Source organism: Maylandia zebra, linkage group LG14 (genome assembly GCF_041146795.1).
Source record: "Maylandia zebra isolate NMK-2024a linkage group LG14, Mzebra_GT3a, whole genome shotgun sequence".
NCBI classification, from domain to species: domain Eukaryota; kingdom Metazoa; phylum Chordata; class Actinopteri; order Cichliformes; family Cichlidae; genus Maylandia; species Maylandia zebra.
In genome coordinates this window covers 17,878,844-17,904,555 of record NC_135180.1, presented here as the reverse complement: position 1 = coordinate 17,904,555, position 25,712 = coordinate 17,878,844, and the positions used below count along the sequence as shown (strand labels likewise).

At 39.6% G+C, this 25,712-nt stretch overlaps 2 protein-coding genes across 3 annotated transcripts; both read right to left on the bottom strand.

Annotated features, from left to right (window-relative positions):
• Positions 1 to 6,607: 6,607 nt before the first annotated feature.
• LOC105940764 (von Willebrand factor A domain-containing protein 5A) lies at positions 6,608 to 14,475 on the bottom strand. 2 transcript variants are annotated; one of them, XM_024804921.2, is made up of 7 exons: positions 14,391 to 14,475; positions 12,624 to 12,653; positions 12,217 to 12,258; positions 11,080 to 11,211; positions 10,633 to 10,778; positions 7,503 to 7,626; positions 6,608 to 7,416 (listed from the first exon to the last, which is right to left on the bottom strand). In XM_024804921.2, exons 1-7 carry the CDS (start codon positions 14,452 to 14,454, stop codon positions 7,337 to 7,339), a joined length of 618 nt encoding a protein of 205 aa, XP_024660689.2. In that variant the 5' UTR covers positions 14,455 to 14,475; the 3' UTR covers positions 6,608 to 7,336. The 2 variants fall into 2 exon arrangements, with proteins under 2 accessions (XP_024660689.2, XP_024660690.2); XM_024804922.2 differs by lacking the exon at positions 11,080 to 11,211.
• Positions 14,476 to 14,698: 223 nt separating this feature from the next.
• On the bottom strand, positions 14,699 to 25,302 carry LOC101481801 (von Willebrand factor A domain-containing protein 5A). The gene is made up of 16 exons (XM_023153553.3): positions 25,232 to 25,302; positions 23,119 to 23,166; positions 22,820 to 23,022; positions 22,502 to 22,724; positions 22,029 to 22,189; positions 21,840 to 21,954; positions 21,549 to 21,697; positions 21,370 to 21,458; positions 21,140 to 21,284; positions 19,730 to 19,809; positions 19,526 to 19,640; positions 19,219 to 19,377; positions 19,030 to 19,133; positions 17,523 to 17,737; positions 15,058 to 15,099; positions 14,699 to 14,841 (listed from the first exon to the last, which is right to left on the bottom strand). Exons 2-16 carry the CDS (start codon positions 23,159 to 23,161, stop codon positions 14,747 to 14,749), a joined length of 1,938 nt encoding a protein of 645 aa, XP_023009321.3. The 5' UTR covers positions 23,162 to 23,166; positions 25,232 to 25,302; the 3' UTR covers positions 14,699 to 14,746.
• Between the last annotated feature and the right edge of the window lie 410 nt (positions 25,303 to 25,712).

Genomic DNA, 25,712 nt, shown 5'->3' with positions numbered 1-25,712 from the left:
CCCTTGTTTTTCTGAACCGGATGTACAATCACAACCAGCGACTGATGCGCTGGGCACTCCTGGCCCAGGATTACAATCTGATGATCATACACAAGAAAGGTACTGACAATATAGTGGCTGATGCACTCTCACGCAGCTCGCAATAGGTTGTTGTTGTTGTTGTTGTTTTGGTAGGGCTTCAATGTAAGGGGGGGGGGGGGAATGTTACGTTCTGTGAGGCTGTGGGAGTGTGTGGGTGGGGTGTTTGCCCACTCTCCCCGCCTCCACCCCTCTTGCCACTCCTACCCCTCTCTGTCTCTCTCACTCTCCTCTCTCCCCAGGACACAGCTGCTGCTGATTAGCCTCGTTTGCCACCTGACTCCAGTCAGCAATCATCCTCTGAGGCTATTTAAACTGGGGATGAGCTGTGAGCAGGGTGGCTTTTTCCTCGGTGGCTCTACGCGGTTCTGTGCTAGATTTTGGACAGACAGCCTCTTTCTGACCAGTGAGCAGACGGGCTTGTGGGCCCTGAGAGTGTCTCCCCGTGGTGGGGAGTAGGGTAGGAAGTGTGGGAAGTGCCTCCTTTTTTATTGTGTTTGTTTGGTAGTCCTCCTGCCTTTCGTGGCTGCGAGCGTTTTCTTTGTTTCTTTGGCGTTATTGGTAAGACGGCGTTGCCGGCCCTTTAAGTTAATGTTAACCTGTACCATTTTGTAATAAAGTTTTATTGATGCAGAACAACTCTGTTTGTTTTCCTTTTTCATTCTGATTCCGGACTCATTTGTTACTGGTCCCCTCTCTCACATGCCTAGACCCCTTCGGGGGGAACGTAACACTGTCAAAGGAAAATTGTACATAGTGTATCCAGCTACATGAAATATGCTGGATTTTATGGATCACTAAGCAATCCACATGTCTACATGACTTTTCACATAAACTCTTGTGTGATAAACTTATTTAGCAACTAACCGCTTCCTGTTTTCTGAGAACAGACTTAGAGAAGAGGAACCTCAGCTCTGAGTTCCCGGAATAACTTTGTTACCTTTGTACACACACAAGCTTGTATAAATAAAGAACGCAGTAGGTCTAACCCGCCGCAAGGGTCTAAAGAAATAAACACATGAAATAGGTTGAGTTCGCCGAAAGGAACTAAATTTAGACTGGTTTCAGAAGTAGCTGAAAGTACTTTGTGACAAATTATAAAAACGAGTGAATGTCTATGTCTACATGTGTTTTGGAAGTAAGTTGATTTTACAGCACAAATAAACTGCTGAGCTACTTCCATCTTTGTGTATCCTGCAAAAGCCCACGTACTGGTGACAAAGGGGAAAGGTTGAGTTCCGCCTCATAAAACTGACACCGCTCCGTGAATCGCGCGGAGTAGAAGGGCGTGTCAGCCACCACCCCCGAGTCAAGTGTACCAGAGAAGGCTCTGCAGTTCTGTGACAATGGGGAATCAGCCCACCAAACTCACTGCTGACGAGCAGTGGCTAGAAAAGAAATGTCCAGGCGCCGGACAAATCAGTGCTTGTAGATGGAGAAATCCTAAGAAAACAAAATGTCCCACTTGGGAAGGGAAATGCAGCCCCTCAGTGCTAACACAGCTGAAGGAGGCTCTTTAAAAGAATTAGGAGAGAAAGGAAAACGCACGCAAGAATCACAATACTTCCAGGCCTGGAAAGAAGAAGCAGTTAGGCGAGACGAAAACAAAAAGAAAAAAACAAGAGAAAAAAGATAAATAGTCAGAAAAACAGAACTTAACTGCCAGTATAGTAAAACCAGAAGACGAGACACTGTGCAGTCCTCGCAATCCTTTTATTAACATCAGAGTTAGGCAAGCGGTAAGTAAGGTTAAGTTTCAAGGAAGTCTTGAGGAAACTGATCCAAGCCAGTGTGTGCGTTACCTGTCTAGGCTGACTGGGAATGCAAGGCTGAGTGTAAATATGTTTGAGGGGCTCCAGGATCGCTGTTCCTCCAAGATTAGCCTGGATCTGCTCAACGCTCTTCAGGGCCTCTTCCATGGTCTGCTGAGTGTACTCCACACTCTTACTGCCATCACACAGACACCAATACACACGCATGTAACACAAAAGACACAAAAACATGAAAGGAATAATTGTGTTGGGCTGACAGATCTGAGCCTTACGGGAAGATGTGTTCATATCTGGACCCAAAACCATAGATGTTAAAATAGCATCCCATTGGTAAGCTCTTCAACAGGAGCAGTAGAGTATCCTTAAGAGAACAGGGAAAAGATGGTGAGTCCACCGTGTGAGAGGAACACTATAAAAAATTTATGACTGTAAGAACAGATACCTTGGCACTGCGGATCCGAGTATTACTCATACTTCCAGATCGATCCATTAAGAACACAAACTCTCCACATGAAGCCACTGAAGACATCACAGACTGGGAGAACTCAGGGTACAGACTCACCATCACCACTGGATCACCCATCAGAGAGCCTGAAAAACATTACGGACAGAAAAATAACCAAAAATTGTTTTTGCTGTTTACTCCAACATCTTTAACTACTGAGTTAAAGAAGACGGATAATGATTTTTTTTTTTAAATTTCAAAACAGCAAATCTCATTTCCGCTCAGCAGAGGCCTGTCCTGCCTCCACCACAGCGGTGGGCTGGTGGGCGTCTTTGTAATAAATCAGCAGTTCAACATCTCTGTCAAACTTGTGTCCTGCAGCCAGCTTGACCTGCACACCACAAACACATTCATATTTAGTTCTCAGTTATAAGTACAGAGCAGACACAGCAGCATTCTACCTACCGTGGCCTGGGTTTGATCAGTGTTGAGGTACTGGAGAGGGTCCAGGGAACAGTTGGACTCTACTTTAGAGATTGGACGAGGAGAGGACACTCGGGCAGAGAAAGGCAGAGTGTAGGGCACCCAAGAGGCTGGAACATAAACCACCTCGAAAGATTTACATTTCTTACCTGTAAACAAATGTGACTGATTAGAAGGATACCTTTTTTTTTTTTTTTTTTTTTTTTTTACAGCTGTAACTTCAGCAGAAAGAGAACTGCAGGTATGATGAGGGTCAGTCAAATGTTTTCTTTCAATATTCTTAAAGGACAGCACCAGTACAGAATGGCATGTCCATCCTCCAATCACTTTATAAATTCCATATTTCAAACAAAAGATTGGCAGTCATGTGATTCCGAAGAGAGTTAATTCAGGTTAACACTAAGATATATTCTCAGTTATAAGCAGAATATGTATAACAGAATAGAAAAGTGATCCAGGTCGAGAAAATGAAAAATATGCTCATCTGTAACCAAAATGTATGTAGATTCATTATATATATTCCAACTTTATATCATAAACATTTCAGCTAAATCTGTTTTGACAGAATTTTTTCTTTTATCCAGTACATGTTTATATTTGTCCAAGAGTATAGATTCTGATTTGTTTTGATAGTAAGAAAGACCAGTATACACATATACTGGCTTTTATTTTTAAACATCTTTTAGATATTTATGTTCAGAGATCTTGATGCATTCTCAGTCATCCAGGTAAGTAAATCTCCAAAGGTTGATTCTGTTCATCTGGACGTAGCGTTTTCAGTGGGAGAAACGTTTCGTCACTCATCAAAGTGACTTCTTCAGACTTCAGCTGTTGATCAGTGGTCATGAGAATTTGCATAATCATGATGAAGGAACTGACCTCCCAGCCCATTGTTCCTTCAGTGGTGCTGGTTTCAGTCATTATGCAAATGTACTGTCAATAAGGTTGGGGAAACGTGCAGTCAGGTGAGACTGAAGAAGTCACTTTGATGAGTGATGAAACGTTTCTCTCGCTGAAAACGCTACAACCAGATGAACAGAATCAACCTTCATGTTCAAACATTGCTGCAGTTTCAATGTATGAAAAAAATACCATTTAAGTAGGTGCACGAGTCATTTTTCAAAAATATGTATGTTGAAAAGTATTTTAGTTATAAAACAAAATTTTGACTGCAATAATTATAGCTGCTCAAATTTTGTATCATAAAAATTTTATTCAAATCAGTGACAATCAAGCAGAAAAGATTCTACAAATTGCCCAATTTGAGATGGAATGACTTACAGTAGTTATTTTTCGGTTAACATGTAAATAATTCCATGTAATATCTTACTTATTTCCACATATGTAGTTATGAAACCTTTTACATGTTTGAATTTGAGGGTTTCTGCTAGTGTCAAGTGTTTTTCGTACCCCGATATTTGAGGTTGTTGTTAAGACTGCTTTCATCCTTCATGGATTTTTGAGTTGAATCATAACTTTGACTGTGTTAACTATATAAGACACTTTCTTTAATGTTTATTCTGGAAGTTACATTTAATTTAAACAGACTTTCATTTGACTATTCAATAGTAATATTATTCAAACTGAATTAACATGAAAGACTAGATTTTTGTAGTTCTGAGTTTTTATACTTTAATTTTTCATCTTTTTTAAAGAACTACACAAAGACAAACACGAAATGTATGACATTGCAGACTGTATTTCTGCTATTTGTCCCTCTTTTCAAATACTGTTTTTAATTAGATATTATCTCTATCACAAACAATATGTGAAGCAAGATATTATGTGCCATTATAACCAGTAACCAGTTACATTAAAATATTACAAAATCCAAACGTGGTCAGAGAGAAAACAGAAGTCTCTTTGAATCAGTTCCTCGTTCCTTTTGGAGAGTTAGCGGACTGGAGAAGTTCATCTTTGTACCTGTGAACCAAGAACATTATTTTAATGCTAATAGGAACATCTTAATAGTTAGTTAAATTTTAATTGCATTATTAATTTGATTACTTATGCACAGTTTTCCAGTCATACAGTTTTTTTTTTTATAGTGAGGTGTTTTCATTTTGTTTTCTTGTTTCTTTTCCTAAGGGAATGGTTTGTCACTTGTCAGCATTGTCAGCTAACAGTGAATACTCTTGGTATTATAGTAGATATTTAGTTAGGCTTAAGATCTCTGTGTTTGAAAGCAGACAGGCAGCATAAATAGTGCTTTAAACTGGTCCAATTTATGTTGTGAAATTGTTACATGGTGGAGGAATGTGTTTTTCTTATGTGTATGTGTGGTGGGTGATGTGGGCGGAATCGTCACCGCATACCACTGTTTTGATGACAGGTAACAGCTAGCCTGAAGCACCTTCCGGTTTAGTTCTTCCTGTTGTTTGCATCATCGAATTAAAAATAAAGAGCAACACCCCAACCACCACCCCCCCAACACACACACACACACACACACACACACACACACACACACACACACACACACACACACACACACACAGATGTCTCTCTGTAAATGCGGTTGTCTGTTGCAGCACAACCACATTTCTTTATATCACGATAAAAACATATAAACAAAATTAATAAAGAATTTCAATGTGACAGCATCCAGGTTGCTATCCTTAGTTTTAAGGTTTTCATGTCAGTGTGCAGTAATGTGTTGCTGAACAGCAAGTGATCAGGCTGCTTAAATAAATGCACGGTAGGGGCTTACCTCTAAAGCCCAACATGTGTGTCAGATGTCAGATGGTTTACTGCCGTCCCCGTTTGTAAATATTAAGGCCAAAGTGTTCAAACAGCACAGACTCAACTGATATGTCACCTCTATCTGATATTCTCCACTTACTTGTTGAGATGTGGGTGGAGCTTTTTTCGCAGCCTTAGCTCTGAGAACACAGTCATCAGGACCTGAACCCTGCGTTTAAAAGTCTTGGTACAGAAGACTGTAGGGTGGCTACAGAGGGAAACCTGGGAAAATGTTCTTATAGTCTTTATGTGTTAAACAAGTAACAAAGTATGAATTTCATCACCAGAAAGGGGGAGAGAAAAGTAAGGAACAGTCTTTCTGAAAGAGCTGCTACAGTAGCTGTCTTTACTTTATCAATGTTATGAGAACAATTCTGATTTATCTATTTATTTGTTTACAACGGTAAACACAAATTTCAAATACCAATGTACAATACAAATATATAACAATTCTAATTATATAATTAAAACAAATGATAACGCACACATAATGTTGTCTGGTCGTTCCATACATTTTTATACATCATGTGTTTGTATTCAAATTTTGCTATATTATCATTATTATTATTATAACAATATCTCAAATTATCAGTTTTTGATTTTATTTATTAAGATGAACAAGTCACCTTTCCAGGCACTGATTTCTCCACCTCACTGCTGGTCTTACCCAGTGCAATAGCCAGAGGCGCATCAAGCAATCAGCAGCCAGACGCCTGCTGGAGGGAGATTAATGTCAGCAAAGGGCCTGTGGGTGGCTTCTTAGCTACAACAGGTAGAAATTTTTTTTATTAAATTATTAAATATTTGGTGTATTTAAATATTTATAATATTTAATACCTACCAGATAAACCAGTGCATAAAAACCACTGCACAAAAAAATAACTGACACACACGCACAGCCTTCCCCTTTATTTTTTTCTACCTTCAGTGGCCCTATGCTACTATAGTAGCATATATCCAAAAGTTTAATGTTATTAAAAAAAAAAGCAAAAACGCATTCAGATCACAATTCTGATTGCAAAGCTGCCAGACAGGATTTAAAAAATAAATAATGAAATAGAATAAAAGTCACAAATCAAGGTTTTACTTGCTGATTATTGATTTTTATTATTGTAAAAACAGAACTGCCATAATCCACCTGCATACAGTTTCTCTTGTTTAACTTCTCGATGTATTCATAGAATTACAGTACTTGTCAGTACGTGGAGATTTTGCACCGATAACTAATAACTGACCAAGTAAATAAAAAAATGCCGCAACTTGGACAGTAGTAGGAGATGTGTTTGTTGTTTGTTTTGGAGTGTCCCTTTCTCTGCACGACATTTTTGAACCAAAGTATTAAAATGAATCACAAAGGTGATATACTAAAATTAGTGGCAGACAACAACCATTCATCAGGTAAGCAGGCATGACTGTAATATCATTTGTATGTGACACGAACGCCACAAGAAAGGTAGTGTTATACCTGTTGCTCAGTCTGTGGCTTTTTGGCAGAGTCAGTGATCACAGTGTTGTCTTTAGTGTAGCCATTGCCCTTGTTGTTAGGTTTCAAAAATGACAGTTTAGTTGGTTAGTCATTAAATAGACGCTCTCATGATTCATCGAGTGACACCTCTGACTAATCAATTTGTGGCACGCAGTCTGTTGATGTCACATTTTCTACTTGCATGGATCGCTTGGAACCCCGGCTGAGGAGGTACTAAAAAACTATCCACTACCAGATACTATCACTTAATGGAAAAGGCTAAAAACAGAGTTGAGCCGTGCTGACCCAAATCAAGTAGGTACTATTGGAAAAGGGTTCATAAGAAATCCCTCAGAGTCCCAGAGCTTCTTTCATCACGCTGCAACCCAACAGTAAATTTGCAGCTTCCACACACTCTGTCACCCATGGTGCTGAAAACACAAAACAAAGAAAGACAGCTGAGTGTGGCATCAACCAGTGTTAAAAAGCACTTTAGCACTTTCATAAGGGTTACTACCATTCTGAGCACGGAGCCATGAGGCAGCCTTCATAGCCAGAAGATCCCACTCATTCTTTGAATCCATCTTTAAACCATGAAGCCAGATCAGAGCCAGAATGGTAGCCCAAATTTCCTTGTTGGCCTAATTCACCAAATCAAACAAAATCAAATGATATAGACAGAACACAATCCTTCACATGGAAAATGCTACCCAATGATTATGATCTTGTTTCCTACCACTTTGAAAACATAAATAATCTGAAAGAAGGCACTGAAATACTTTGACTGATAATAAATATTTTTTGCTCCATTTGCTCCCTTCAATGTAATTTGTTTGTTATAGTTGTATCCATCTTTATGTTATGCTCATCTGAAGTAGGTCATAGTGGCAGCAGACTAATCCATATATTTTCCAGTTCCTTCTGGGAGATCCAAGTGCATTCCAGGACCAGACAAGGAATATAATTTCTCCAGCAGATTCCCGGGGTCTCTTCCCTTTTGGTCATGCTCTAAATATTCACAAAGGAAGGCGCCCAGGAAGCATCCTTACAGATGGCTAAATTACCTCGACCTACTCTGTCTGAGATGGAGGAACAGCAGTTCTAGTTCAAGATTTGTCTACATGTCAGAGCTTCTCACCCCATCTATAAGACTGAGCCCTACGGAGCAAACTTAATTCAGCCGCGTGTGCAGTCATGACCTTATTCTATGGTCATTACACATATTTCATGATCATAGGTGAGGGCTGGGATGTAAATGGACTGGATAATTGAAGGATTCACGTTTTGGCTCACATTTCTCTTAACCACAAGAATCCAGGAAATATCCCACCACTTTCCAACAAAGAATCATGACTTCAGACTTGGAGGTGCTGACTCTCATACCAACCATTTCAAACTGTGACAAATTGCTCCAGTGGATACTGTCACAAGCTGGCCCATGGCAAATGACAGAGGGAAGACAAGACAGATTGTGTTGCTAATCATTACTTTATTCAAAAAAAGGAAATAACAAGCATGGGATATGAGAAGTGAAAAGTATCAGTGGTTGAATGGAATAGATGTGTGCTAATGTAACACAGAAGGTCACGCTCCAATGAAGCATACAGAACCACATATATCACTTAATTGCGACAGATTATGTTGGTTGAGATATATATATATATATACATATATATATATATCATCATATATATATATATATATATATATATATATATATATATATACACACATATATATATATATATATATATATATATATATATATATATATATATATATATATATATATATATATATATATATAAAAACACCCAGCGCGCCCCTGCGGGCGGTTTATCCTTCAAGCTCGGGTCCTCTACCAGAGGCCTGGGAGCTTGAGGGTCCTGCGCAGTATCTTAGCTGTTCCCAGGACTGCGCTCTTCTGGACAGAGATCTCCGATGTTGTTCCCGGGATCTTCTGGAGCCACTCGCCTAGCTTGGGAGTCACCGCACCTAGTGCTCCGATTACCACGGGGACCACCGTTACCTTCACCCTCCACATCCTCTCGAGCTCTTCTCTGAGCCCTTGGTATTTCTCCAGCTTCTCGTGTTCCTTCTTCCTGATGTTGCTGTCATTCGGAACCGCTACATCGATCACTACGGCCGTCTTCTTCTGTTTGTCTACCACCACTATGTCCGGTTGGTTAGCCACCACCATTTTGTCCGTCTGTATCTGGAAGTCCCACAGGATCTTAGCTCGGTCATTCTCCACCACCCTTGGGGGCATCTCCCATTTTGACCTCGGGACTTCCAGGTTATACTCGGCACAGATGTTCCTGTACACTATGCCGGCCACTTGGTTATGGCGTTCCATGTACGCCAACGCCATATATATATATATATATATATATATATATATATATATATATATATATATATATATATATATATATATATATATATATATATATATATATATATATATATATATAATTTGCAAAAAAACAGATGTTATTCTGAGATTCCCAAAGCAGATGTCCTTCTTGAAATTTTAGAATAGGATCGAAAACAACAGGCAACCTTCCTGCTCCTCCTCCTGTTCAATGATTGGACGGAACATCTTTTCAAAATACCCTGAATTAAGTTTTCCCTGGGAGGCTAAGCAGCATAATACCCCAATAATTTCTTATAATAATAATAAAATGAGAACCACCACCCTGGACTGCCACTCCACAGGCACTGTCCCAACATTAAAAGCGCATATAGGTAACCCTTCCTCCTGCTTCTCAACAATCCTGGTGACCGTCTGCAAGTGTAACCGGTGAGACTTACCCCAAGTGTTCAGGCTCTCCTTCCTTCATATGGAACGTTTTGCTTGGGTTTTAGAGTTCCTCAACATGCCTTTTCCTCCACGGGACAGCAGTTCTCCTCCCCAACTAAACATGGCTTGGGCCAAACCCAGCTTTTCCCTCCTGAGTACTGAGATAGCTTGACAGACCTTCTTTGATGCCTGCCAAAAGTCCTCCTCCATAGCTTCTCTGAACTCATCCCACACCCAGGTTTTTGCTTGAAGTTCTGTTCAACTGTTGAAGCCACCCCATTTGGCCCCACAATACCTGCTTCGGGAGTATCCCTGGGCCAACCCAGTCTAGAAAGCCTACTCCTTAACCTTTACAGCCTCTCTCATTACTCTTGCATCCCGTGGGAGGTCCAAAACCTCCCTCTTTACCCATTTAGGTTTTCTAGGACTGTCTAGCAGTCCTCCCTGCCATCTAGTCCGACTCACCATTAGGCGGTCAGTTGACAGCATTGCTCTCCACCAAAGTGTGCAAGACATACTGCCTCTGATCAGATACAAAAACAAAACCAACCACTGACCTTTTGCTCTGGCACAAAGTACACTTACAATCAACCTTACACTAAAACATATTGTTTGGTTGGCCAACCTGTACCTAGTACAGAAGTCCAATAACAAAACATCATTCTCATTTAGAGCAAACAGGCCATTCCCCCCAATCACTCCTTTCACAATGTCTCCAGGTACAGTCCCTTCCATGACGGCACCCAAAAACTTTGTGTTATATATGAACATTTTTAATTAGGTTTCATACTATGAAATCTTATATTATCACTTTATATAATGATTTAAATTTACAGCAACCCACCAATACTGGCTTTGACTTCTCCACCTCCTCGTTCGTCTTTCCCAGTGCAGTAGGCAGAGCTGGATCAAGCAACCACTTGCCAGTTGCCTCCTGGAGGGAGACTAACTGCAGCAAAGGATCTCTGGTTTGCTGCTCAGACACAGAAGCTGAAAAACCAAAGATGAAACAAAAGCTGGACCTGATTATAATTATTCTACATGTGAAGACATAAAAAGTCTACAATATAAAGCAATCCATAAACCACCATAAACTTTGAAACATTTGTAATATATTTAAATGCCTCATTCAAGTTTTTGTTGACTATATTTTCATATTATTATTTTCTTTTTCCTGATCCACTAGCACACACTACACATACATGTGATGAGCCAACTACAACTGTCTGACATTCTGTAAATGATGGAAGCTGATAGTTTATTGGATTTATCTACTTACATCTAACATTACCTTCAGACACAGATTTTAGAGCACCATCAGCCACCGTCTTACAAGATTTCCAAAAGTCACTTAGTATCTTCTTCATCTGAGTAAATACCCCTGTCTTGCTGTCAGACTTATTTCTAGGTTTGTAGCTACAAGCTGGTGAGAGAACAGATAAACAAAACCCTGATATAGATCAATTTACTGTTATTAAATGCATAATACATCGGATTTTGGTGTTTTGATACAAGCTTCCTTTAAAATGATGAACATTTGATTAAGTTCATTCCTCCACAATAAACAGAAATCCACATCCATGACCATGGGCAACAATGCCTGTCTAAAACAAGGCAAATAAAAGCCCTCCAATTCCACGTAATGTGGGGGTCCTAAGTAAACTGTCACCCAGTGTAATGGTTTGTAACTTGTAATGTAGGACAATTTCTTTGGAAAGGTTATTTTTTTCATTGTTCTGTTTTTCTTTTCTTTTTTAAAAGATGTGTCACAACACTAAAAACACTTTTTCACTTCAAGGTTTTAAAATAAATAGTAAATGTTTCTGACATGAGAATTAAGAAATGAAACTACTAAAAACTGGATTTTTATGGTAATAAAATGATCCACCTTAAGTACTACTTAACATGGGCAAATTGTTAATGACTACAAAGGAAAAGGCAAATGTCAACTGTTCCACAAAAAGGCGGTAGTTATTTCAGTGTTTACAGCCATGTATTCATAAAAAAATAAAAAAAACCACTTTCTATAGCATTTAGCTTTTAAATTTAACTTTAGCACAGGGCATGTCTTCTGATTGAGATAAGTAAGTTAAACATAATTTTAGAATAACTGAAACGTTTGTGTCTTCAAGACTTCAACTTAATAACTATAATGCTATACTATAATAATATAAGATTGTTGAAATACCTGAAAATATTTAAATGTGTGGCTTTTTACACTGTTTAATGACTAATTTCAAAGGCACAAGTTCTTTAGCAGGATTTAAAATATCACAAAAAAGAATTAACTTTTCATGTTAAAGTTGCAAAAAAGTTAAACAGTAACTGTGCTACAGAAATGTTTTGTTCAGTGTTTACAGGCAGTCACTCTAATTACAGAACATAAACACACATCTGTGTTTCTGTTTTATTTAGAATTTTTGCTCACTTTCATAATCCTGATCAAGAGGCAGTGCGCAATCCATGTAATCTGTGGAAAACAAAGAAGGTAAAGAGATTAAGCTAAGCTTCATGCCATGAATCGCAACAATCCATTTAAAACTTAAAAACTTAAAATAAATAAGCTTGTTAAATGTTCAAAATTGTAAAAAAAAAAAGAAAAGAAAAAAAAGTGAACATTTTAACACACTGTGATTCCTTACAACAGTGCAACTTTTTTCCACAGGATTTAATGTGTCGCAAAGATTTATAGGGGCAACATTTTATATGTAAATTGCAAATGAATAGCATAGTATTTGTATCACAAAGAAATGTTGGTTTGTTCAGTGTTTACCAGCATTTAGAGAAGAAAAACAAACCAAAACAAACCAACAAAAAGGTTAGCTTTTTGCCTACCACCAGATTCCTGATCAGCATCCATGTAACCTATGGCAAGAAAGGAAGGTTCTTTGAGATATATAAAAGAGGGTAGGGGAAGACATAACTAAAAATCTCATAATGAATCATAAAAATCAGTTTAAAAGGTATTTATAATAAAAATTTTACACACAGTGATTCATAACTCATTCCAAGTGTGTATGTTCTTCAGTAATATTTAAAATATCACAAAAATGTAGAGGAACAGCGTTTTGTTTGTTTTGTTTGTTTTGTTTGTTTTGTTTGTTTTTAAGTCCCAAACAAGTTAAATAGCATTTATTTTTTCATGTGTTTCCAGGCAGTTATGTTGTTCTTTTATAGAAAATCATGTGTTGTTCTTTCTCATTCAGCTTTTTGTTTTTTTATTCTTAAATAATAGATCAGGTCAATCAAGGCAAGAAAAAAAAAAAGAAACTCCAATGACTACAGTCTCATTCAGCAGGATATGGATCCCTGAGTCCAGAGTCCATCATGACCACTTTGCAAATCCACCACCTTCATAGTTTATATTGTTACAAAAACAAACAAACATAAAAACAAAAAATCACTATCGGCCAATGGCCACTCCAGCTGTGCAGTCAGCTGGTGGGTAACGGGCATCTCCAAAAACGTTAGAACACTTTTGCAAATATGTGGTGTCGTTATCAATCGAGCGAGAGGGGCTGTTATTGTGTGTGTATATGGATAATAGCAAAGAAGAAGAATTTTGTTCGCTCAAATTTAGTTTTTCTTCGCTCAAAATAAATTTCTCCTCAAAATGCAACACTTGTACTTGCAAATTTTTTTTAACATGTGCTCAGAACAATGGCACAAAAATAATTACATAGACCTGTCGTTGGCCTCCAAACCCTCTGTGACAAATTTTTGTGCGTGTCTTCAGAGAACCGTCAAGTTTTGTAAACAGTGTTGTAAATACTCTTTTCCACTAAATAAGCACTAAAGCAGAAGGGATGAACTGCCTAATTGTTTTCTTTACCTTTTCTCTTGTTCATTAAATTAGGGAGTTAGGGTAGTGGTTGTCTTTTATTTGGCTTTTGTTTCATGCAGGGTTTAGGTAGCAGCTTCTTTTGGAATAGCTTGTTTTGTTTATTATTTTAGCCTTTGTTCACCCCAGAGTTAGCACTGTTAGTTTTGGTAGCAATAAAACTCCACCTTGAGGGTTAACCCTTATGTTGTGCTTCTGTTCCCCGAGACTGGGATGTAAGACCAGATACCCCAGTATACCATCCGGGAACTGGACTGTCAGGACTGTTTTATAGGAAATGGGGGACCAACACAATATTAGGTAGGGAGTAATAATGTTATGAGTTATCTATCAATCTATCTATGACTCCCTTGTAGAAGTAGTCCAAGAACACTTTAGCATGAAACGACTGTAATCTGCAGTAACTAAAGAAGGTTTTTCCAGGCACAAAACGAAGGGAGAAGTGACAACATTACAACTAAATTTTGTACCACCAATGGCAATGATCAGTTTAGCCTGTTCTTATAATAAAAAGGTTATTAAAATATCAAAATAGTGTGATTATTTATTTATTTTTTTATGATTCATATGCCATTACAAGACTGCAGGTTCTTCAGTAATATTACCGTAATTTAGAGGAACAGCTTTTCACAATAAAGCTGCAAACCAGTTAAATACCGACTGTCCCACAGGAATATTGGTTCGGTCAGTGTTTACAGGCAGTTATTCCATTTATAGAAATCTATTTATGAATGTTGTGCTATAATTAGCCGTTTACTTACCTTCACAATTCTGATAAGGATTCAGGGTGCAACCAACGTAATCTGTTGCAATTAAGAAAGGCATTTTCAGATCCAAAAGCGAGAAGTTAAAGACATTATGCTAAGCCTCATACTATGAATCACAGCAATCAGTTTAAAATGTATTTACAATAATAAGCTTGTTAAAATGTTCAAAATGTCAAAAACGTTTTTCTTTTCACACACTGTGATTTATAACTCATTACAACAGTGCAACTTTCAGTAAGATTTAAAGTATCACAAAAATGTATAGTAACAATTCTTTTCATTAATGTTGCAAATGGGTTCAGCAGTAACTGTGCCACAGAAATGTTGGTTTGTTCAGTGTTCACCAGCATTTAGAGAAATAAAAAACAAACAAAACTTAGCTTGCCATAAGATTCCTGATCAGCATACATGTAACCCATGGTAAGAAGGGAAGGCTCTTGGAGATCTAAAAGAGAGGGGAGGTAAAGAAATTATAAAGAAATCTAAAACTAAAATCATGACAACAGTTTAAAATGTATTCATAAAAATGTTCAAAGTGTTATAAATCACTGTTTTTTTTAATGCACAATGATTCATAACCAAAGGTACAAGTTTTTCAGTAATATTTAAAATATCAAAAGTTTAGAGAAACAATATCTGTTGTATTTAGCTACTTGCTTACCTTCATAATCCTGGTAAGGACTCAGAGTGCAATCAACGTAATCTGTAGCAAGAAAAGAAGGCATTTTTAGATCCTAAAGATGGACGGTAAACACATTAAGTTAAACATCATACCATCAATCATAACAGTCGGTTGTAAAATGTACGAATAAAATGAAGCTGATTAAAATGTCAACAAAGTGGGGCTTTTTGCAAACTGTGATTTAATAAGTGCCATTTAACAATATTTAAAATATCACAAAAAGTTATAGAAACAGTGTATAAAAACATGTTTCATATTTCAGTTCCAATCATGTTAACTTTGCAACAGAATTATTGGTTTATTCAGTGTTTACAGGCTAGTTAATGGTTAATGTTTTCATAGATCAGGTCCATTGAATCTTTTTTAATGGTTAGATGGATGTTTGGATATCATGACTTCCACCTCTTCTTAAAGTCAGTAAAGAGTTCTTTTTACTGATGGCATGAAGTTGACTTTTATGCGAGTTGTACAATCTTGGGTTGATATTGTTACAGCATCACCTTGATCACAAACTACGCTACCATCAAACTAAAAAAAACCATAACATTCAATGAGATAGTAAAACAGGTACAATAGAGACATAAAATGATCTATATGACATAAAACATACCTCGCGGGCTGACCCATGTTTAGAGGCTGAAATGAGCAATGTACAGATACTTTTAAGAAACCTTTAACATTCCCGGCTTCAACTTGCCATGCTCATGCTTCAAAATGGGTGTGCATCTCATAGATCCTACATGAGAATTTCTAAAATAAATGTCCTATTGACAGAAAATATGCGTAATGCAAAATAAAATACATTAACTAAAATTATGGCAGTAAAACATTTAGCATCAAACAACTGATGTTTTTCAACATTTTATAATTTGAGTAATTAGAAGGTCCTGGATCACAGAGATTGTGAGGATTGTTGCTCTATTGCCTGTTTATATTGTGACAAATTCTTTTTCCATAGCACGGACAGTATTGTGTTAATTTATATTTCTGACCCCCCAAAAAATGTGTGAGTAGATATCTGTTAAGATCTCAGATGTCAATCCTGGGATCTCCTGGAGCAAGTCAACCAGTTTGGAAGTCACTTCCAAATGCTCCAGTTACCACTGGGACCACTGTTGTCTTCAACCTCCAAATCTTCTAAAGCTCCTCTCTCAGCCATTTGTATTTCTCGACTTTCTTGAGTTTCCTTCTGCCTGATTTTGCTATTGATTGGTATAGTTACATCTATCACTATGGCTGGTTTTCCTCTTCTTTTCTAGCACTACTAGGTCTGATTGGTTAGCCATCACCAAGTGAGTTTGTCCATCTGTATCTGGTCCCACAGGATCTTAGTCTGGTCTCTCTCAACCACCCATTTTGAACTCAACTTCCAGGCCATACTCGGCGCAGATATTCCTCTATACTATGCCGGCAACTTGGTTATGGTCTTCCTTGTAAGCCCCGCCTGCTAGCATCTTAAACCCTGCAATTACGTGCTGGAAGGTCTCAGGGAAAACTTTGCATAACCTACACCTGGGGTCTTGCCTGGTGTGGTAGACTCCAGCCATTATGAATCTTGTGTTGCCATGATTAGTCTTTCAGTTCAGTTTTGTCCAGCCACTGTTCGGATTTCTCTATATCAGTCACTTCTTCTATCTGTCAGTGCTACTTGCCCTGCATGGACCTATACTTCCATGATGGTTCCTCTTTTTCCTCCTTTTCTTTCTCAGGTTTCTGCTGCCTGGAGTATTCCCTATGTACGTGATCAGTTGTGGTCATCTTCCTGATATACTCATGGCTCTTTTTTCTTTTTTTCATCCTGGATAGTGGTTCTGACACTCACCAGTCCTTGGCCCGCTTCCTTTCGCTTAGCGAAAAGTTTCAGGATGCTGGACTTGGGCTGAAACCCCATGCATGATAAGGAGCTTTCTTGCAGGTGTTGATTCCCAGATCTTGTTCTTCTCATTTAGCATACTCCTCAGGACTTGCCTTACCCTCGGTGTCTTCTAGAGGCCTCTTGATGGTTCCCATTTGCCTGTGAGATTCCAAAGTAGTTTCTGGCAGTTCAATCGTGTCCGTTCTGACTACCCTCTCTGTCTTTGTTACCATCCGACTACACGTCACCAGTCGGAATGACATTTGGATGTCATTGCTGTTTTATATGTTTTTCATTCATCTATTTAGCCCCTTGTTCAGTCTGCCCTCTCTGCAAACCCATTCAGCTGCCTCCTGAATGGGCCCCACAGTATATAGACCTCTAGCTGGCCATCCTTTATTTGGTACACTGTCAGTGTTGACCAATGGGTTTTTCCCCCCTTAATATTTTGGTTTTTAGTTTAATGAGCTTGTTTTCAAGTCATCTTATAAAACTATTTTTAATCACTGCACTCCCTTTATTCGTGCACCGTAATTTTGATCTTCAGAGTTGTGGGTGAAAGTTTTAGTTCTTGCTTTTAAAAACTCACCGTGTTTTAAAATATTTTTGTGCAGAAGAGGTCCTTGAATCGCCTCGCCATTGTTATTGAAGACAGCAATGAAGGCAGTCAGTGAACTGCTTATTCCCGATTGGACACTGAGCTGCACCACCTTCTCCTTCACTTTTGTGTCTTGCCATCCTCTGTGTTCTCCCTCCTCCAGGGAACGAATCAGAGTCCGAGCACCCAACTTGTGGACTGTTAATCTGTAAAGAAGTACGGACATATTTTTACTACAGCTGTTTACCAGTGACTTCTCTGTTTTTATTATATTGTATGCTTTCTAAGGTCAAACATAGATGGAGATAAACCCACTGCTTTATATAAGAATCACAGTGATAACATGAATGGTGACAAATGCTCACACCAAGAGAAAATCTCCTAGTGGAAATCTCAGTCCACAGAACAGAAGCTCATGGTGGCATTTCAAGTGAAAACAGATAAAACGATATAATTATTTTCCACTCGTTGCACTGTGCAGTATATGGACAGGAGGCCTCTATTATGACCTAAATTCAACATGCGAGCCTTTTATTAAACTGAAGGTGAAACTGATGAAATGTGGAACATAAAGTTCAAAAGGAAACGGAAAGCTATAAACTACCGAAACCTAAACTGGGAACTAATACTTACAGTAAGAAGCACTGGAGCTAAGAGACAGGAAGGGAAAGTGAGCTGATGTTCTGACAAAGGACAAAAATAGACTGAGGCAATAGATACGTTCCAAAAGTTAATTTTGCTTTGGAGGGTTCTTAACTGAGAGACATGACTGAAATATCAGCAAAGCGACCATAATAAGAGCTGCTCAATTCTGTAAGTACTAAGGAATGGCGCTTCAATGCTTCTTTTATTGCTTCCTTGAGCAGAGGATACACTGGACCATCCTTTACAGAAAGGGAGGAGAAAATGCTCTCCCATAATTCACTGTGAGGACCATCCGACCATTCATGAAAATAAACATAATAAACACAGCTGCGCACCAACATTTGCTAATGGCACAGCAATAAGTGGAACAATAAGTGGGGTTCACCTCTAAACAGTCAGCGTGAGGACAGAGGGAGGAGTTTTAGGACAGAGACAAAGTTTTGGCACTGCAATAAGAGCTTTAAGCATCTATGCAAAGTCCCGATTACACACTAGTTCTGATAACATCTTCCCTCCTGAAAATAGACTCCAGTATCCGGTATCCAGTAAGGGTCCTGGCTAGACCCCCATGTTAAAACAAAGCCCGGGGATGGAGCGGCTACGTCTGCAGCCTGTCCGCAGCTCAAACACAAGTATTTCACTACATGTTGTACTGTGTATGGAACAAATAAAATTTGAATTTATAAGTTATTTATGACCTCATTGACGTGATCGTCAAGGTCAAGTAAAAGAGGTTAGAAATAGAACATGGGAGGGATTAACTGGATAGTGTCATATGTTTCACACTTAGCAACTTTAAGTCTAAAGTCATGATCCACAGAACAGTGCTGTTTATATCAAAACTCTGTTTTACCCAGTGTCCTCTGCAGGTCTGAGACTGAAGTGCAGCTGGTTCTCAGAAGGATGACCTGCCAGGCTGTACTTCACCGTCACACAGCCCTCTGCTGCCTCTGAGCTCTGACACAAAACCACAGGGTCAGAAGTCACGTTAATTACTGTCATCAAATATCTAAACAACAACATGAGAGGCTGCTGCTCTTACCTGTCCACTGAGCTGGGCATAAATCAGTGACCTTTGACCTGGAAAAAGTGCAGTGATTGGTGGAGAGAGGACAGTGACAGACACTTCCTTTGGTAAATCCCATATGACTGAGATGTCGACCACAGCCGGCTGCAGAGCAAATCGCAGCGACTGCATCACCTGAAAAATAAAGAAAAACTCTCCAAATATACACAAACAGCTGGAACAGACATTTTACTCACTGCAGGTCTGATCTCAAATATGGATCTGCTGCTGCTGCTGCTGCTGCGATGTTTAGCTTGACTTCTAATTGTGTTAAATATCTTACTTTTGCTTGCATCCTGTCAGTGTCTGTGATGAACTGAGCGTGACCTCCTCCTTCTTTGGCCATCCCATTGATGAGAGCAGAGCTGGCCCCTTCCCCAATCCCAAAAGAGAAACACCTGCAATACAACAGTTTTCTTTAAGTACATAGAGGACATGTTGGACATTCTGTAATTGTGTAGACGTACTTGTGTTTTTGTGGTTTCACCTGTGAGAATCTGAGTTCTTCTTCACCAGATCTATCACTTCTTTGGTGTCCCACACCTCTCCATCAGTAAAGACAAACAGCTAGACAGGAGAGTTGGCACATAAGGGCAGAACATCAGACCCAGAAACACACAGCTTGTTCTGAGAGCTGAGTTAGGTTCAGAAACACAAATGTTTTAATGGTAATGTGCAAAGAACAATGTACGGTTAATATGAACTCAAAATATGGTACTTAAGAAGATGGAAGAAGGGTAGTATGATAATGTCACAGAGGTAAGAGACATATGTACAACATGTTTATATTATTCAGCTATTATTCAGTTTTTTCAAGTCAGTGAAATGTCTTCTGAAGTCAAACATACTGTGTGTGTGTGTTAGATAGTTGAGTTTGGACTCTTTTGGGGGGCGCTCAAGGAAATTTCCATCAGAGCACTCTGGCAGGGCGTGGCTGGCGGTGCCACAGCAGCGAAGGTGGACACATCTGCGTGGCATCGCAATCACGCCTGCCCAGCTTAAGCGCGGTGTGAAGTCCTGTTGTATTGTTGTTGTGTACGTGTGGCTGGCAGCTGGGAAGCTGAGCCGAGTTGTACAAAAAGCAACCGTTTAATAAAGTAAGATGTTTCAGAATGCAGAATCGTGGTCGCATCATGCCTCATTCTTGCCACAGTGGTGCAGAAACCAGGAAGCGTAAGCAGAAAGAACTCCGGTACTGGATTGACTGCAGCACACAAAGGATTGCGAATCTGGCAGCTCTAATCCAGTTCTGACCGACACCACCAACACCCCCACCAGGTTCCCCAGCGGCAGGCATGCAGCAGGGTGCGAACAACCAAGATGCAGCCTGCTGCCGCACCCATCCCCACTCCTCGGGCGGGAGCGGCTAGTGCCCGGCGCAGTGTCTGCGCTCATATCGGCCCCGCGGAGGAGTGCCACAGAGCAACTACTGTGTCCTCAAACTTCTCAGCCGAGAGCAGTGGAGGAGCCACGTGGGGAAGCTGCTCCAGCCAGAGGTGGAAGAGGTGCACAAGGGTCCATTTTACAGGATTCATACCAATCTAAACATGGTGAACAGGATGGCTGTCATTACATTCATGTGAGGGAATACAAATCTATTATCCACTCGTGAAATTGGGGTATATAATGCTGAGTCTGCATCATAAAGGGAGGGTTTGTATGAATTAATATAAAACAACGCTATTACCAGTTTGCTTCAACGGGTGGATTAGATAGAAATCTCTGATTATTCACTCTGAATAGATCATCGTACCAGTTAGGCTGCTTTAGAAGGTAACAGTTGATGACATTTGCAAAAGCATATTTCATTAATATTAATCACAAGAAACTGTATGGATGAAATTATGTTTGGGAGCTGAGCTCCCTCTGAAAGTTTGAACCTAACCTGGTGTGTTACCTGTCGAGGCTGATTGGGAATGCAGGGCTGGCTGTAAATATGTTTGAGGGGCTGCAGCATCTCTGTTCCTCCGAGATTAGCTTCCATCTGCACAACTGTATTTAGAGCCTCCTCCATGGTCTGCTGGCTGTACTCCACACTCTTACTGCCATCACACAAATACCAATACAAACATGCACGTATTTCATGTCAAGGACAGAAGGACCTTTGTTGGGCTGGGAGAGACTCACGGGAAGATGTGTTCATATCTGGACCCAAAACTGTAAATATTGAAATAGCAGCCCATTGGTAAGCTCTTCAACAGGAGCAGCAGAGTATCCTTAAGAGAACATTGAAAATATAGTGAGGCCACTGTGTGAGAGGAACAATTTGAAACTAAAGAGTTTATGAGTAAGTATATTATGGATACCCTGGCACTGCTGATGCGAGAATTACTCATACTTCCAGATCGATCCATTAACAACACAAACTCTCCACATGAAGCCACTGAAGACGTCACAGACTGGGGAAACTCAGGGTACAGACTCACCATCACCACTGGATCAGCCATCAGAGAGCCTGAAAAATAACAGACAGAAAAAAGTTTATATAAATTTGCTTTTCAGTGGTTTTTTCATACATATTCAAACTTTTGAGTGAAAGAATGGGGATATTAAAAATCTGTCTTTGAAAATCAACTACTCCTATCATTTCCACTCACCCGGCTCAGCAGAGGCCTGTCCTGCCTCCACCACAGCGGTGGGCTGGTGGGCGTCTTTGTAATAAATCAGCAGTTCAACATCTCTGTCAAACTTGTGTCCTGCAGCCAGCTTGACCTGCACACCACAAACACATTCATATTTAGTTCTCAGTTATAAGTACAGAGCAGACACAGCAGCACTCTACCTACCGTGGCCTGGGTTTGATCAGTGTTGAGGTCCTGGAGAGGGTCCAGGGAACAGTTGGACTCTACTTTAGAGATTGGACGAGGAGAGGACACTCGGGCAGAGAAAGACAGACTGTAGGGCACCAGAGAGGCTGGAACAGAAGTCACCTGAACACCTTCACTACCTGTACACAACATCAGGTTAGAAATGCTGTGAACAATAAGGCATTAAATATTAAAGCTTCTAAAAACATCTGGTCCAATTAAAGGTTTCAGGGAAATTAGGTACAAGGCTGGCACAAGTCTTTTACATTTTTTCTAATCTGATAAATATGTTTGACAGTCACAGTGTTATGTGGTATCTTTTCTTCGAGAAAATAAAGTTGAACTTTGATGCTTTTTCTGCCATATATTGTGTTCTGTCACTGTTGTGAGGTTGGTTCAAGACCTAATATGGTTTAACCATTTCTGGTCCAAGTATTTTGAAGTGTTCCTACCCTGAGGCTGGTATCGAGGGTTGAGCACAGCAGGCAGACAGAACCTCAGACCATCATCAGCCTGCACAGCCAGCTCAGTCACGTACTCCAACCTGATGGAGGCGCTCTCTCCTGGAGGCAGACTGCCCACACTCAGAGAGAATATATCTGGACTCTGATCACTCTCCTCCAATAGGAAGGCCTGCTGACCGGAGCTCAGAGCATCATCATACTCCTCACGAGCCTGAAGGACAGGTGACACATGTCAGTGACATTCACTGTGTTTATTGTTATTTTGAATCTTACTTATAATCAGGTTATATTTACTGTCCAGCTCACCTTCTGTTTCTCCTTCACCTCAGCTACAATCTGTGTCTGTCCGATCTTAGCACTGAAATGACAGACAGCAGCGTCTCCAGGCAGAGGGAAGACAACAACAGCCTCTAATGGTTTGTTCTCCTTATTCTCGTAGTTCAGGGTGGAGACCACTGTAGCCACATGGTCCCTCACCTCCAGCTCCACCTCAATGCTCTTCAGAGGAACTAAAAGAAAAACATAAACATCCAAACAACTGTTTTTGATTAACTTCAAAATTTGTTTAGTCTCCTGCCCATTTTGGATTTTCATCAACTTTTTACCTGGTTCCTTTTGGGCAGTTAGCAGACCACAGGCTCTCACCATTGTTCCTGTGCAAGAGACAACCACCACAGAGATTTACTCCAAATAAAAGAATTTAGTGTTGCTTTCATTTTGGCTCCAGAAGCCAAATAACTAACAGATGACAATGATAGTTAGGAGGATCTGACTGAGAAACAGTTAAGATCTAAATCTAGAACTAGGGAATAGTTACGTAATATAAGGATTTAAAAGCTTTGCAAAGTTTTAAAGAAAACAATTAAGCATCCAAGAGCCTTTTCTCTATAAATTTTTTCAACATCTGGCAGCTGAACTTTAAATAAACTGGAAGTAGGGGATGAACTTTTGGCTGTAACTTTAGCAGACAGAATTGGAGTAGATAAAATGAAGGCATGTTCATGTCTTTCACTTGTAATTTAAACCTTTTTTTTTTTTTTTACTTTTCCCACAATTCTTATTAAAAATAAGGATGATTGTATGACCTTAATTTGTAGCTTAAATCCAAATAAAGTCCAAAGCTAGAAATGACACCCTGTTTAGGAGCAGACCTAATGTTTCACGATCATACACATCAGGTCATGCATTAAGTTTGGGGCGCTGCTATGTGCGGCATGAGAGCATCGGTCCGGTCATCGTCTTGTTGTGTTTATATTGTCACCTTCATTAACCTGCTCTCTCACATCTGTGATTTATTCTTAGTGCTGAATGTGGGCGCTCATGAAGACAGCACAACATGGGGGTCGCCAACTGGTGTTTCGGTCCTCTCCATCTACCTAAAATCCATCAGCATCGGTTTCATCTTTCTGTTCCTTTAATAGTTTTATTTATCAAGTATAGGTTGAGTTGAGAGTTACCGTTACTCCTGGTTTTGGTTTCTGTTAGTCTAGTTTTACAGAACAGAAGCCTGGATCCAATGGCACATTGTGTGGTTGATTCATGGTCTTCTTCCTCTTTGTTTGTTTTAGTCAGGGCTTTCATCTCTTTTTTCCCCAGTTTGTCATCTTTGAGTAACTATATTCCCAGTAATGTGTGTGTTTATGGCAGCAGCTTTGTGTCATCTTATATGCTGGACAAATGGAAGTTCTGGGACACCGGAGAGGATTTACTTCTGTTACAGCGTATCATCAGAAGTGCTAAAAATCAAGATGGATAATTTACAATAATGTAGATGTCTAATCTAGCTTATTTTTTTTTACCTAATTATTTATATCATCTCTGACTTTCCCCCCATCCCCCCCCCCCCCCCCCCCCCCCCCCAACAACAAATATAGCAGGGATGATGTCTAATTGACAGGCTGATGAGTTAGAAAAAAACAAAAGGTTAAGTACAGGTGAGAAGATTTTTGCAAATGATGCAAATTTATTGATTGTTATTTTTACAGAAACGCTCAAGAAACTGCTTGCATATCTCTGTAACTATGTTACAAACAAACACCGCTCATGCCTCACAGATGACAGCTTACAGTCCTGGTAAAGATTAAAGTGACTTCATACAGCCCCGATTTGCAGACGCTGTGCGCATATGGGATATGCGCAGAGGTTCAGGAGTAGAAGTCCCATTGTAAACATATCAGGCAGACCCGATGATGTTTGCATGAACATGCTTTTCAGCATCTCTTTATTGACCACTTTTCACGCACAGCCGGCTGTAGCTTTTCAGCTCACAGCCCGACACATACCAACACAACAGCATAGATAGCACAGACGTTAAGGCGGTGAGGCGTCATTGGTTGCAGCTCAGGTGCGTCCGTCTCCCCTGCAGCGGCGCTGCAAACCACGCCGGGTTTATTTGGGTCTTAAACCCCTGCATTAACGTGTTTAACTGGGCCACAGCATCGCGATTTAGCTTGAAAAGACAACAAATTGTGTTTCTCGCCACTGAAATATGAGGTACCCAAACTCGTTACGTTTCACCGCCTACTGCAGCAGCCCTGGTTGAGATTTTTTTTTGGACTCAGAACAAGTTTTGATATTATTCTGCCAGTAAATAAAAAGGAAAATACAGACTGCATCTGTATACAGCTCCTGTCAGCACACTTCTTACGGCGTTTTTTATGAAGTGCGTCAGGTTACAACGTCTAAAGAAAAGTTACAATGAATTGGAGAAAAGCATACCTTTGAATAGAGGGATTTGTGTGTCCGATAAGCACCGATCTGTAGTATGTGTGTGAAGTTCAAGCTTATGCGTCTACAATACGCGCACGCAGTTCTACTCCGGTGACGTCAGAGGCTTTCTGCTGCATCCCTCCAATGAGATCATTTAGTGAGCGAGGCTTCACAGATGCCCTAACAGGAAATTAACTTATCAACTTTATCTTTACACATTAAAAGCTTTAACGATAGTAGTGAGTTTAAGAGTTCCAGTTCGGTTTCAGATATGTCTGTAATGGTATGTTTACGCATTATATTTTATGCTAAAGTGTAGCTTTTACATTTACAGCCTTTGCTCACGTTTACTTATTAGAACTTGTGTTTTGATAAACTTATTATTCTCTGATGTTTTGTGTTTGTTACATGTCTTTTTTATTGTAAAGCTTTAATGTGACTTGTCCTGTTAATAAAGAATGAAGGAATAAGCCGCATGGTAGTTCTTCAG